General features: G+C 33.4%; 2 protein-coding genes across 4 annotated transcripts in view; both read left to right on the forward strand.

Annotated features, from left to right (window-relative positions):
- LOC128245946 (uncharacterized) overlaps positions 1-5,327 on the forward strand; it is a 110,723-nt gene extending 105,396 nt beyond the window's left edge. For both annotated transcript variants that reach the window (XM_052964168.1, XM_052964175.1), the window contains exons 81-85: positions 597-684; positions 1,674-1,832; positions 2,516-2,638; positions 3,540-3,645; positions 4,184-5,327. In XM_052964168.1, the coding sequence (XP_052820128.1) occupies positions 597-684; positions 1,674-1,832; positions 2,516-2,638; positions 3,540-3,645; positions 4,184-4,451 (744 nt within the window). In that variant the 3' untranslated portion in view covers positions 4,452-5,327. The remainder of the gene's footprint in view (positions 1-596; positions 685-1,673; positions 1,833-2,515; positions 2,639-3,539; positions 3,646-4,183) is intronic.
- A 3,196-nt stretch (positions 5,328-8,523) lies between these two features.
- LOC128224285 (uncharacterized) lies at positions 8,524-14,772 on the forward strand. 2 transcript variants are annotated; one of them, XM_052934102.1, is made up of 6 exons: positions 8,524-8,584; positions 10,709-10,741; positions 11,067-11,363; positions 11,538-11,927; positions 12,133-12,214; positions 12,398-14,772. In XM_052934102.1, exons 1-6 carry the CDS (start codon positions 8,569-8,571, stop codon positions 12,789-12,791), a joined length of 1,212 nt encoding a protein of 403 aa, XP_052790062.1. In that variant the 5' UTR covers positions 8,524-8,568; the 3' UTR covers positions 12,792-14,772. The 2 variants fall into 2 exon arrangements, with proteins under 2 accessions (XP_052790062.1, XP_052790069.1); XM_052934109.1 differs by having other exon boundaries at positions 11,661-11,927.
- The last annotated feature ends 1,196 nt before the right edge of the window (positions 14,773-15,968 follow it).

Raw genomic sequence — 15,968 nt, forward strand, 5'->3', positions numbered from 1 at the left:
CTGATGGCCTTTCAAAAAGGAAATAAATACTGGCTTTTTCGGGGAAACGGGGCTACACGTGTTACAAGAGATATAAGACATACTAGTATGTAGAGCAAGGCCAAGTTGTCCAATGGCTTTAATGTTTTAGACGTATGCCTTTTCAGTGTGTGTATACAAAGTGAAAAATTGCGTCATAAATGCTACGTCGGAAGGCAATATGTTGCTTCGAATGAAGGCTTTAAACAAAAACAACTTCAATATTTCTTCACCATTTTAAATGAAACATAGCGCAGACTATGCCGCTTACGGTGCCCTGCCTTCGGTCGTAGCATACTCGTATGGCGTTATTTATCACGTAGTAAAGATTAACAGACAAGCATTGATATTCACTCCGCGGCGTCCTCTTTTAAATAGACATACAGTCGTGAATAGAAAATATAAGTTTGTTAGTTTAATTTCATCGGGATTAGAAAATCCAAACAATTGGGTCTAGCTTCATAACACAGTATTCAAAGTCGGACAATGTTCATTTGTAAAGTTTTGGCAGAAATATAACTATGAATTCCAAATGAATGAAAATGGAAAACGTTGAAATACATTGTTTTACCTTTTAGGCTGGAATAGTACAATATGACAGCATTGTAACAATAGCATCGAAGGAGATATGTACATCTGGAAACGAGTTGCGTGGAGATGTTTGCAGTAAGTAAACATCAAAACATATACATGTTCTTTTGTGTCTAACCCCTTACAGTGAGTATACGGCAAATATCGGAAGATTAACGAAGTGACGCTCTTATTCAAAATCAATACATACACATGTATAACAAACATAAGTTTTGAGTGATTCACCTTTATCGACTTACTAAATAATGCATTTATGGAAAATATTAATAACTGATAACAAGATTGAAACCTAGTATTTGATAGCTGAAAACGCAAACCTATGATTGGTAAATGGTCAAAGATTTTCTGTTATCTACTATCGTCTCATAAGGTAGAACTTTTGTTGTCTGCACCTTTCTTTTAAATAAACTCGGTATCCTTCATAAGAACCTTTGTTTTCGACATTTATTCATCCTTTTTGGTACATTAAAACCATTGTATCAATAGAGATAAATCCTATTTTGGAGTAAAGAGTGTTTATCTTTAATGCTTTGTGAGTTTACAAATCAAATTGAAAGTGTTTCTTTTAAAATGAAATAAATTTGGCTAAATTGGTTAATAAATTTCTTCCTTTTAAAAAATATATGTGTGTTGATAAAATGGTTTCCTTGTTAATTAATTGTAATTATTTAATCATATAAAATCAACATGCTGGTCTTGGAATTGTACTTTACGCGTTTAAGCAAGTTATATTGAAAATGTCTATAAAGTTGTCAATTGCCCCCATAATGTTAATACGCTTGATTTTGAAGAATGAACGAATAGGTTTGAGATTCAGCACACAAATATTGGTTATAACTGTATTTTACAACGATTGCGAAAAAGGTTATGTTAACTTTTGGTACTAAAGTCTCACTCGTAAGCACCATGTTGCGCGCGAGAGTGTAGTCTGGAGGGGTAGACTAGAATGTTTTGAAAAACAAGTCGTCCGGCTTGGTAACCAAAACCAAGCAAAAATAATGACTGTTTCCGTCTTCCGCTATAGATTTCGTTGTACAAAAATGAAAAATATGTAAACATTTCAGACCCCTGCACCCTTGGCCACTACGGCACTGATGGGGAGACGTGTAAGCCATGCGCTGCCGACAGATACCAGGATGAAACAGGCCAGGCTGACTGTAAACTGTGCCCTGCCAACACATACAACGATGACTTTGGCGCAACAGGACCATTGGCATGTAAAGGTATGGTAGTGCAGTGATTTTATTTTTTTATATTTCACAAGTGTTTTGGTGTATTTATTGTTCAAATATTATGATAAGCAATTCGTGTTCATGATGCATTATAACAATGAAGACCGGAGTCTGTATTCATACATCCATAAGTCATTTCAAAAACATAAGATATATTCTCACTAGTCATATGATACAATAATTTAATTATATCTAAAATAGTTTATTTTCATTACTTTTCTGACTTATAAATACCTTTATGTTATGAACGCTTGCCTTTCTTTCACTATGGCTATAAAAATTTAAGGAAATCGACTTGAGTTAAGAAACGAGGAAAGTACCTTGACCCATTTAAATGTCCAGGTCTGTCACGCTTTGGCTACGGTTGATGTGCATGTTGTAAAAAAGTAATTCAATATAACATGTAGAAGCGTGTTTTCACATATCGAGAGCAAAACAGCGTATTTCCTGAAAATGATGTGCAATACTTGGCCTGCGCAGTGAATGCCCACCTGGAGCTAGTCCAGTAAAGACCTTAGCACGGATATTTTTTTTATCTATTGGGGAATTTGAATTGAATTGAATTGAATGCTTCAATTATAATTACAATTTTATTTTGGGATCATTATATCTATATGTATAAGATATGTATATGTTTTTCCATACTATTATTTAAGTATATACTGCATTTGTAGACTATTGTACGACTCACCCACTGTCTTGCAACAATGGCGGGAAATGTGTCGCTACCGGCCGGAGAACATTCACGTGCAATTGCTACGAAAACTATGGAGGACAATACTGCAACGAGAAGAAAAGTAAGTAGCTCTGGTTCCGAAATGGTTAGACAATGAGAAAAATGCTCTACATTCAAAGTGATAATGAATTCAACCAATCAAACAACCAATGTTGGTGTGTGAGTATGTGCGTTTTTTCTTGCCGGTGGGAAACATTGCAATCCAAAAATAATAAAAAGTGCACCCTAATCCAAACATGTTTTAAACTCAGTCCCCAAGTTATCGAATCTTCTTAAGCATAACAAGTTAAACGTGTCTTATTTCATTTAGACACATGATTTGTTTGTTCTTGATTGTACATCAAACAGTGTAACCATGATTACCTTTAAAACGACTTTTTCCTTTGGTCTTAAAACTCGTTTTTAAAATGAATTAATTAAAGAAATTTGGCATTGGTATTGTTATGATCTTAATTAACTTTAATATTATACAAATATTACCATTGGAATATAAATGGAAATTTTAACGCAATATAATTGATGCTAAAGACATTTTTAGCACAAACGAAATTACCAAAAAGAAAGATATCTCTCAAAGTTTACCGCCAGAGACATGTATGCAGTCAGATCCCTTTGATGGCAGCCATTTTAATGACTTACTTATGGCCCGGCCTGATTTCCACAGCGTGTGTATTAGTTTGTCTGAGTTTGTATTCATACAGCAAATAAAATGAAATGTTCAATTAAGTGAAAAATATTATATAATTAAATACGAAAGGGATACACGTAAGAACTTCATATGATTAGATTTGGTGAAACATCGATGCCTTTCAAAGGTTTTGTTAGTGAAATAACGAAAATTCTAAGTTGATTTCTCTTCGCTTAGAATTTTATTAAGACGGTCATTGTTTTGGGAGAGAAAATGGCAAGATGTGTGAAAGCATATTGTTGACCTAAATTAAGAGTTTATCTAATTTTTTCAGCACCAACGTCTAATATGCCTGTTATCCTTGGTGCCGCTATCGGTGGTGGAGGAGCTCTGTTGATCATTATCCTTGTCGTTGTTGGATGCTACAAATATCTCTCTGTGTAAGTATTTTCAAGATCCTTGAAGTTTGTTAATCCTTAGTTAATGGAAGATTTTATAAGCTCAAACGTTGACGGTTTTATGCATGAATCTAGCTCCTGGTTATATCAACCAGTACATACACATATACTCGATATTATTAACCTGTGTTCTTAGTGGGACTCGAACAAACGTAACTGTGAGGTTAACATCAAAACCACACCATCCTCAGTTAAATATTCGAAAGGCAACCCTCAATGGATAATTTGATGATGAAATATGTTTGGGCTAAACATTCATTAGATAAATTGTGAACTGATTGTTTGTATGACATACTACGTTTTTTTTTCCTTTTAAAGCTTAACTCCAATTATTACAAAACGACACTAATTTTGATTTAGCATTCAAAGTTATTCTTTCTTTGAAAAAAGTGATTACTGGTATTTGCATTTTTTATGAAAAATAATATATATATTTTGATATGTTTATCGTTATTACCTGTCAAAAGGCCGAAAATAGAAAAAAATGCATTGTTTTCATTTTTACTGAATTCCTTTACAGAAAGGACAAGCGCGAGAAAAAGCCAGATCATCGCTATGGAGAATTTGATCAACCAATGTTTGTTGGCACGTATGACAACGTAGGTTTCAATGGATCAATGCCCCGCCCAATCGCTCCCTACCCGTCCATCGGATATCCGTCACTGGGCTATAAGCCCCAAGAGACAAGTTTCGACCACGGATCCATCACAAGTCCGTACCGAATGCGACCCGGTGTGAATGGCGATCCTATTGATGAAGACGATGCGCAATACATCTGGACAGCATAAAAAGTGCCATTGTTATGAAAGGAATACTGTTGAGCTTAAATTTTAAAGAATGTTTTAAACATGTTTCTTAATTTTACATCTTGAATATCATTATGTTACAAGGAACATTGTCAATATGCTTATAAAAGACTAAATATCCATATATAAAGTATCTATTAAGTATTGTTTCACCATTGTTTTGCGAATATTAAACTTATACGAAAATAGTCAAAATTGCAACAAAATATGGCTTTGAATATATAAGCAATCAACAGTTTGAAAGGTGCCTGTGTTCATGGGAACTATGTGCATGGATGGAGGACTATATGCTGACAAAGCGGTCTTTAAAGTTGACATTTAAAAGTCGCAGAAATTATTCTTGTGAAACTAGAAGTGGAACTCTAAATTAAATAGTGAAATTCGGGAACTTTATCATACCTTTGACAATGATAACATCCGCAATCAATCGATTGCCCTTATAGATATACGTATTCCGGTTGTAAAATGAATTGTAGACATGAGAGAGGATTCTATATTTGTGTTCTAGTGTTTGTGAAATTTGTTCAAAACTGCCTTTACTAGGTATCCTGCTGTTTTTGTTATATCAGAGTCTTAATACAAACGACGTGTGTATATAGATTTAAATGTTTTTATATTGATAGATTTTTAATGATACTCATATTACAGAACGTTATAAATACTCGAATCATGACGAAAATATATATTCTTACAGAGAAAGATTAACATGATCTTGTTTGTGAAACAATATATCTTCTCATTTTGTCGTAGTAAGTATAGAAATGTGTGACGTCATATATATAATGATAAATATATTTTTGATTTAACAATTTGGATGTTTTTATATGCCATACTCATTAAACAAATGTATCCATCAAATCTCTTGTTTGTCCTTTAGTTGAAAGTTCCCCATTAACTTAAAAAAATATTAATTCAAATGAACAAAGCAGAGGTAAAATTATGTTTGTACCAATGCATTCAAGAGAACAGAATATACAGAAGATAGTTATTTGTTTCAGTATAAGATCGCAGTATATTTCACCGATTGAATTACAAAAGCCATATTTTAAGTGCGGTGTATCAACGAGTGAAATATTTACTTTTCGTGTTTACGGTTCGAATATCATTATAATCTTTCACCAAAACACACAATTTTCTTTTTGATTATATGCTTAAAAAGGATATAAAATGACAGTAAATGGTGTTTTTTGGGGAAAGGTATGCCAAATTGACTGCAGACGACAAAAAAGATTATGTAAATATTTTGTCCAACCCTGTGAATGCTAATGTTTGATTTGGGACGTGAGAGCTAGCTTACAGTTCTCAAATTAAACAAGAAAATCATTCATTAAATAAAGAAAAAACTCTATCCTAAGATGCAAACGTCAAGGTCACAGTGACCTTTAGCAGAAATGACTTATTGTCCGCACTTGGGACGGACTGATCTTCGGGTCTTAAACTTTCACAAAAAGTTGTTAATGAACATAATTTCTTTTATAGTCATTTGGTCAAGGTCATGGTCAATGAGAACTTATCAACAGGATGTTTTATATAACTCACATAAAATGACTCAGCCAAGTTTCACAAGAAAAAAATACATTACTCCTTTTGAGCTCAAAAGATCAATTTCATTGTTTAGTTATAACATTGTTTTCGATCAAAAACCTAAGACAAAATAAAAAAATCATAAGGTTGACATTGACAAGTACTGAACCTTTTTTATAGGAAGGTAAAACCTTAAAAAGTAATTGATTTTTATTAATAGAATAGTTCCCGATAAGTTCCACTACAAACAACAACACGTAAATACAGGGTCCTCAAATTTCGCAAGTTTATGTCAAGCATGTGACACCTGTTAAATTTAAGGCTCGAAGGTCAAGGTGATCAACTAATAAGCTTGAAATGTAACATTGTTTAAGACTTGAAGATCTCACCTTTTACCTCTAGATCAAGTAAAAAACTAAAACAAAAAAGTCCACAAAATGGTTTGACTTTATAACTATATGGAACATATGGGTCAGAACGAAGGTCAACGGCATAAAAAAAACAACACAAATTGACCAATACACCAAAACCAGAGTTCTAAATAGAGCCATTTTTAAGGAAACTGGAACACTCTTGTGAAGTTTGGTTGAAACTGACTTAGTGGTTTAGGAGGAGATGCTGTTTGAAGGAAAATGTGGACGCCAAACGACAGATCGGTCCCCTATAAAACAGCCCACGTTTAAGCAGTAAGTGCTCTGGTGAGCTAATAGTAAGATAATTCAACGAGTATGAGGAGACATCGGAATACTATACATAAGTTTTGAATAAAAGTTTAGGTTATGGTAAATATCTGTAATATTTTATTGAATATTATACATTCTTGTATCACATTTGAGAGCATTTAGTTGTTTGTTTTTCTTTTCATATTTTCTAAAATATATACCGGAACGGTAACAAGAGTCTAGATTTTTTCAATAACTATCGTGCGGAAAGATAACAAGGCTAATGTCCTTGACATTATATTACAAATCAGTTACCTCACCAGTACGCTGAAGCGCTCGCGTAGAAAGTTCAAACCCAGGCTTGTGGGCGCAGTGGTTTGAGTATAGCCGAGCGATTTTGGGTCTTAACACTCCTCATTGAAAACTCTTAAATCACGTTGTATGTACTCTGACATGTAATCCGGAAGTAGAAATGCATGAACATTGACGAAGCATGCATTTTGATTGAGTCCAAACTCGCAAAACGTATCCAACTGTATTGCATGTAAAATGATAAAAATCCGTGTTATTAAAGTGGCTCATAGATTAAGATTCCTATGTATTGTATTTCCATTACAATATCAACCAAACATTTGCATGGAATATCTTTGTTTTAGCATTATTGGTAGATACTCCCTCAAGGCAGTTATTTCCCAAACATTGGGTTTCTTTCAATTCATAAGACTTCCATTTCAGTAAGTGAGCAACAAAATCTATTTTCATGAGTGGAGAAGCCACGCCAAGTGTAAAGTATTTACTTTCGATGACCACGAGGCAAAATGTTTTGCAATCTTACACTGAAACAAACATGACTTTTTCTTATTTTTATTATATGCTTAAAAGTGATATAAATTTATACAGTTTGTTTTTTCACAGAAAAACGCGCCAAATCTGATGCGGACATAATCAAAATTTAGACCAAGAAATATAAACATCGGTCGTTCGGATTTTATTATGGTCTATCCGTCGGCTTGTCGGTCGGTAGACCATGTCTATGACCGAGTGGTAAGAATATTGGGCTTAAGATCAGTGGTTCCAATGTTTAACCCCCACTCGGGGCATCGTCGATGATAGTATTGGTATGTAAGTTGTTTTCAATCATGTGTGTTCTCAAAGCCTATTCAAAAATTGTACGAATTCGTCGCATTAACGCTTTACAGAGCTGATGTTACATGCTAATCTCTGATTATTTAAGTGTAAAAGGACTCTAACCTTTAACCTTTAACTGTTAAGCGTATGACCATGAAACTGAACCAGTAGGTTACCTTTTACCAGCACGGCTTTTTATGTCATTGGCTATTTAGGTCAAGGTCACAAGATTTCAAACTTTGTCCGCACAGTAACTCGAAGACGATTTGACGGCCTTAGCCCATGAAACTAAACCAGTAGGTTGCCCATTCAACATTACAGGCCCCTGTTGTTTTCGGGACCCGAGGTTTTAAGGTCAAGATCATGTTTTACAAACTGTTGTTGTTCATCTTCTTTTTTAATAACATATATCAACAACTCTAGCAAAATCTGTTTTATCAATACTTCGTTCGTTAATTAATGTAGCAGTTTCCATTGTTTTTAGTATTTAACTGTTATATTTTCTCAAACGTAAACGTAAATATAGTTAACATGTCCTATGGTAATCGTTCAGTTTTAACAGGCATTCCATGGATTTTGTTTCCTCTTTGTCGGCGAAGGTCTTTTATGTATACGATTTTAAAACGCAAATTTAACCTAACTTCCTCGTTTTCTCATTAACAAAGTCATTCTTTTGTAAACAAATTCTAAACCTTCCTCGTTTGAATAGATTTATTATATGTATATTATTAATAATGGCGTTCTACCGTAAAGGACTGTTCTTATTATTGTGTTTCGACTACTTCATGATGTTTATTTATGGTAAGTCGAAGATGTTTATCATTATACATTTAACCTTAATAATATATTTTCTTTACAATATGATTAATTGTCAACAAAAGGCGCCGCAGAGCCACGGCGGCGGTTGGGGTGTGATTAGAGGATTTTCAGCCGAAATTAGGCTTTATAACTCAAATACTAATATGCCAGGGTAATGCACCATGCTGCAAAAGTCAGTTTTGTTTCTAGCAACTTGTGTTTTATATGAATCTATTGTTCGATTTCTGTGTTGTGGCAAGTGTTGGCAAGACGACACCGACGACGACGTCGACGACACAAACGTCATCACAATATCTCAATGTATTAGCTTTCAAAACAACAGACGAGCTAAATATATCTTTAAATGTCAATGAATTGCGAACAGTGACTATATTTTGAAGTAGCATTAATTTTGTAACTGATAAATTCTATTATTGCATAAAATCTGTGTTTTCGGTCCGTTATCGTGGTGTGTTAAAACGCAAAAACCCGGGCGTTATCGGTAGAAAACGTGCATTATTCAGTATATTTCCGTGCCGCTAATGCCCGGCTTTTTGTTTTACATAAGCGCTATCAGGGCTCACATCATAACAATGCAGGCTAGGCGACCTGGATTCTGACCGAAAGTGGATCAACGATGCAAACTTTTGCAAAAAACATATTTCAGCATATATAGCTGCATACAAATATCAAAACAAGAAATAAACCACATATAACTTACATATTTTTTTCTGAGTTGTCTTTTCCTGGTAAGCTGACGTGTGTTTACTAGATGGTACTTTCTGCAGTTGTTTCGACTGTTTGTTTGCTTTAAAAGCACTAAATTAAGTCTAAAACTAACTATATATGCTTCTTAACCAGTTGTCCATAGCCTATTGGTTACATATGCATCGATCATATTTGTGGCGTTAAAGGACTGCACACTTTACCTTTTACTGTTTGACGTTTGGCCGTAGCTCATTAAGTAGGTGCGCCTTATAAGTCATTGGGTATGTAGGTACATGTCAATATCAAGGTTTCTGAATTCTTTGTTCGCTCTAGTTACTCTAAGACTGTTTAATGACGTAACCCCATGACCTTATAGACCAGTAGGTTGTTTTTGAACAGTAAAGGTCCCATTTGCTTTTCGGGTCAGGAGATTAAAGGTCAAGGTCATGCCATCGTCGAATGTATTTTGTCTTGCAAGTATATCTTAATCGAGTCTAACACAAATTTGAGACAAAGCGATGTCCAGGAGAGATAACGTTCTACAAACTGTTGTTGTTTGATGTCATATATCATTAATTACAACGCAGTGAATGTTGTCCTTATTCGTTGGTACATTATAACGTAGTTTCCATTACGTTATGATTCCTCAAAATTAAGAGTGAATGGAGTGAATAAAAGCATAAGTGTGTGTTTAAATACATGCACATTTTTAGTTTTATCTGACATTCTATGGAGTATGTTTCGATTTTGTCGACGAAGATCTATTATATTAACGATTTTAAAACGCAAATCAAACTTAACTTCCTCGTTTTATAGAGTAACAAATAGAGTTTCAAAGTGAACCTCATTAAAAGTAAACTCTTCCTCGTTTAAATAGATTTTACATTTGTATCTTATTAATAATGGTGTTCTACGGTAAAGGACTGTTTTTATTTTTGCGTTTTGACTACTTCATGATGTTCATTTATGGTAAGTCGAATGAGTTTGTTTTCTCAATATGTATCAAAATAATGTTAACTTCTATAGCATATAGAGTGTAACCGAAGTCATTGACAGCAAAAGCTCTCGAGAGCAATTGGCAAAACTCATACGCTTCGTGCGGGGGGGGGGGGGGGGGGTAAGTTTCATATACATTGAACAATGGATTGCGATTAAAGATTATACTTCTCACTTCCATTTATTTTGCACTGTACATATTTGGAACAAACATTGGATTTGTATGTTTATGCATTTATTCTATTTTATAAATTTTGTTTTTAGCATTTAAGCAATTACTGCATATTTTAAACTTCCATTCATTTTGTATTATACATTTGGAACTTGCATTGAGCATATACTGCATATTTGAACTGTATTTTATTTGTATAGTGTATGTTGAACTTGCATTTATGTTGAAATGTGTTTGAACTTGAAATTCAGAATCCAACGGCTGCAGATACTCTTCCAGTAACGGTAAGCAAACTATTATATTTTGACTAGCTTTAATACTGGTTAATTAGAAAGTTTGCTCCGTATAAGACCACATATTTTTACTTTTAATGCAATGGTGCCTAAAATTCATGATTCTGATGATAATATTATTAAACTACAAATATACTGCTTTTGGTATCTTCGGTTACCTCCTTGGCTCGAGGTATTTTCGCCAGTCCCATGGAAATAAAGCTATCGGAATTCCACGGTATTACTCTTTCACATCGGATTATAACACTATTTTCACAAAAATACCTTTACTGAAGAAACATTAGTTCATTTTTATTTCAACATCTGTTTTATTTAGAGATCAGCATATGCAGTAACGGAAGTACAACAGGAACACAATTAGGAATACGAAACACTAACGTCCCAAACGATCAGATTGTTCAATGTGTTTGTGATCTTGAAGCACAGAGCCAAACAAACATTACTGTGTATTACGACGCACCTGGATACAATACCTGTGGAACAAAACTCAAATTAGAGTACGTTTTATTTTCATGTCGTGGTGGTTCCGTGCATTTTGCGTTTGCAACGAATAGACTTCTTTTTGAGAAAACCTACTCATACAACGATGAATGGTGCATGTTCATCACGACTGGTAACTGTTTCAAAATGTCTTATGTAGTGTTAATGCATTATCAAATGTTATGACTATATTAACATCAACATCAGATTCTTAAGCATTTAGTATTAAATTGTTTTCATCTGATCTTACACAAAGATGATGCGCTAGATGATATATACCAAGACAATACCATGTTTCATTTCACAGAAGGAACAGCATTGAGCATAACATGTTATGCTTTTGACCAAAATCCAGCAGAAATCTCAACTGCATTGCCATTAACGAGATTTCAATCCACAGCATCATATTCACAATCATCGGCTTTTCCAGCAACCAATTTACGGACGACGCCTACATCAAGACAGACACCAAAACGACCAACAACAACAACAACAACAACAACAACAACAACATCATCATCAACGACACAGGTTACAACACCGTTAACAACACCACCACCAACAACAAGCACTCTTCAACAGCATCCCACACCAGCAAAAACATCGACCATCGAAGCAAAGGTTCCAGATTCGAGTCTTGGAACTACTCCTGTTTTGGAATTAAACATCACCACAAAAAAAACATTTTCCGCAACCGGTAGGAGTATAACAAAACGGTTTATTTATTTCCATTTAAAAGCTGTGCATTTTATTAATTTACATTGTAAGTATAATATTTAAGAAATAATTTCTGATGTACGCAAAAAATCTGATGTACGCATTTTTTTTATACAAGACACCAACACATAATAAGTTTGAATATTACAAAACTGTGCTTTAACCGATTTTTAAAACGTTTTCAGCCATCGTATTAATTAGTATTGGATTTGGTCTCTTCGTGACGGTAACCGTTCCTGTTGTTATCATTCTCGCTCTCAAGTGCATGTAAGTATAACAAATGTGAACACATATTTGTATTAAGATAATAAAGATAAATAATACTTAGTTTAATTCGAAAATGCCAATTTTTCGTATAAGTCATGAAAATACAAAAGGTATACTACTTTCTTGGTAGAATCAGCCTTTTTAGCAAAAAGTTTACCCATTAGTTAAATTTTGATTTCACAGCAGGAGCAACAAACAGAACGTTGACCATGCAGCCAATGTTCAGATGTCCAATATTGGAAACAATTTTAATTCTGAAACCAACAGCGATTTACAAACATTCCCCGATACCGATTCCTTAAGATATGAAAGTCTTCAGAAACGTACAGCTGATGATAGTTACACGAACTTGCAAATGTCGACGGGCAATCAAAACAACCATTTGCAGCATTTGTATGTTGGGGATTCTTCTACTGCCCATAGGAATAAAAATGTCAGCGCTACTACGGATAATGAATCGCACTATGAAAACTCCAGTTCGCAGCCACTATCAGTAAACAGTTCGCCACGATATGAATCCCTAAAATCACGCACTGGTCCACTTTCCGACCACTGTTACTCTACTTTGCAAACGTAAAGTAAGGAAATATGGTGATTTGGGTATCCATTGAACGTTCCCATAGAAAGGGCATATATTAAGGAATCGAAACACTTCAAAAGAGAGTATAAGGGACCAAAACACACAATCATTTAAACGTCCAGTTTTATGTCGTTGATAGTTTCAATCGTTATAACGCATACCAATATATGCACATGAATTTCAAACTTGTGTAGGGGGTCATGAAGAATATTTTAACACTTTTTCCGTTTAAAATGTTTTCAATCGAATGCAATTCAACTGTTACACTGTCAGGAATAGTTTTGGGTGCCTATAAGTTTGACATTTTCCAATTAAAGCTGCACTCTCACAGATATACCAGTTTTCAACTTTTTTATATTTTGTCTTGGAAAGAGCAATTTTTTTGCGTAAATATATGCAAGCCAATGATATAAGATTGCTGACAAAAAATTAGATCGTAGATTTTCATATTTCTGTTCGAAAATGAATGTTTTATGACTTAAACCGTTACTAACGGTTTAAGGAAAATGCATAAAACATCAATATTTGAACTTAATTATAAATATCTGCGATTTTCGCAAAAATTGGCTCGTTCCAAGACAAAAAATAAAACAGTTGTCAAAACGTCACTGTTGTTTTATTTCCAATGTTTCCTTTTATTGAAAAATATCATTAATAAGCACAATAAAATTGTTGAATGTATAGTCTGGAACCTTTTTAAATAAAAACATGTAAATTTTGTCGCAAGACATTTCGTGTAAGGTATCTGTTGTACAAATACTATTTCCTTTATCATGGGGCCATTTGCCGTAATGTTTATTAATGTTCGATGCCTGGTAATCAAATTTAATTTTAATATTGTTTATATGGGGTTTGCTTAATAAATACTAATATGTTAAACAAATGAGTGAAACTGTGATGAATTTATTTGTTATGTATTAACATTTTATAATCATTCGGCAATAACGTTTACAAATATAACAAACTTATATTGGATCACTAAGCCTCGACATTTAATTGTTTGTTACTTTGTTTTCTTTATTCCAACAGTAATCAATCAGGACCATCTTTTCAATATATTAAAATCAGCACAGAGTGTGTGTAATACTTTTAGCTGTATAACTTTTCCACAATATGTCTGTACATAGTACACGCTTTTAAAAGATACCAAAATAATATGGGGACTAGAGGTATCAAACATTCATATTAATGTACACTGGATTCGATATATTTAAAAAAAACCTCATCATCAACATCATAAGAACATACCTGACATGTACCATCTACTTCTTAACTTGTCATCCTTCTACCTTTCCAACCACTCGTACTCTTCTTTATTTATTGTTTTCCCGGTTCAGATTTGTTCTCTGTTATTTACTCACATCCATACCTCATTACAATTTACAACAAGATTCATAATAATTTACACTTTCCAATATTGTTACTACTAAACACTTCAATACAAGTAGTTTACACAAACCATTTTTAACAATTTTAAAGCACCTTGGCAGAAACGAGACACTTGTAAAAGCATTAAGCTCTCATATCAATTACCAGCATTATGCATTATCCATGTACTTAAGCTTGCGTTTTCTCTTGTACTAGTTTCATTATGCTTAATGTGTGTATTCTTTATCTTGTATTGTTTATCAATGTGTCCTTTTATTGAAATATATCATCGCTAAGCCCAACTAAATTGTTGAAAGGATAGTTTCGAACATTTGTACACAAACACCTTTATATGTTGTCGCAAGACATTTCGTTTAAGGTATCTGATGTACAATTTTTTTAAATATAATTTCCTTTTTTATCATGGGGCCATTTGCCTTAATTTGAAATGATGTTCGATGCCTTGTGATACCATATAATTTTGAAATTATATAAAACGGTATTTAAGTGACACTCTTATTCAAAATCAATACCTACACATTTACAACAAACATCAATTTTGACTGATCAACCTATAAATACTTACTAAATAATGCATTTACGGAAAATATTAATTACTGATAACAAAATTGTAACCGTGTATTTGATAGCAGAAATCGCAAAGTATTAAATGATTGGTGAATGCTAAAAGATTTACTGTGGTCTACTATAGTTTCATAAGGTAGAAATAACGTGTTTTATGCTAATTTCTTTCAAATTTAACTCGGTTACCTTCATAATAAATATTGTTTTCGACATTTATTTATATTGTTTGGAATATTCAAACAATATTATTAATTTTGGTAAATCGTATTTGGGAGTAAAAGAGTATTATTTAGAAATCATTTAGGCAAAAACCTTTTAAGATATAACAAAAATATATGGGGTCACTAAGCCTCGACACATAATTATTTGTTATTTTGTTCTTTATTCCAATAGTTATCAGTGAAAGGACCATCTTTTTTAATATATTCAGTTCAGCTGAGTGTGTATGCAATGTTTACATCTGTATAACATTTACACAATCTGTCTGTGCACAGTACTCGCGTTCAAATGATACCAAACTTATATGGGGTCGCCAGGCATCAAACATGAAAATTATTGTACATAGCTGGATATCTTTAATGCAAACATATGTTTTAAAACTCTCTGATAAAATATAACATCGTAAAATTTGCTCAACTCATCATTATATGAAACGAGAAGAAACTAATGTATGTATCATCCTTGAAAAAGATTATATTCTAAACTAAATGAAGAAAGAGATGTCCAAACACTTAATATTTTGGCCTTTCTCACCAACGTTGAACTGTTGAAGGTCTTAAATAAAGTTTCTTCCGATCGTTTGCGCTTAATACTACTAGATATATGACAGACTCAGACTAATAGAGCATGCCAAGATCATAGAAAAGCCATTGCCCAATTTTTGGCCAAGAGTAACCGTCAACCGTTAACATTGTGTTACATAGTTAAACTAAATTCCCGCCAAATCAGCTTTATCGTTGACGGATGCGTATCGTATTGTTTCAGATGATAAACTATATATTTCGTTTACAATCAACTTTGGGTATCAAGTGCTTTAAATATTCATTTCTTTGACACGTTACTATTATCGAGTGTTTTAAACATTTATTTAATTCGCACGTTACTATTATCGAGTGCTTAAAAACTTCATTTCATTCGCAGATAACTATTATCAAGTGCTCTAAATATTCATTTTTTTCGCACGTTACTGTTTTTGAGTGCTTTAAACATTCATTTCATTTA

This window comes from Mya arenaria, chromosome 2 (genome assembly GCF_026914265.1).
Source record: "Mya arenaria isolate MELC-2E11 chromosome 2, ASM2691426v1".
Taxonomy (NCBI): Eukaryota; Metazoa; Mollusca; class Bivalvia; order Myida; family Myidae; genus Mya; species Mya arenaria.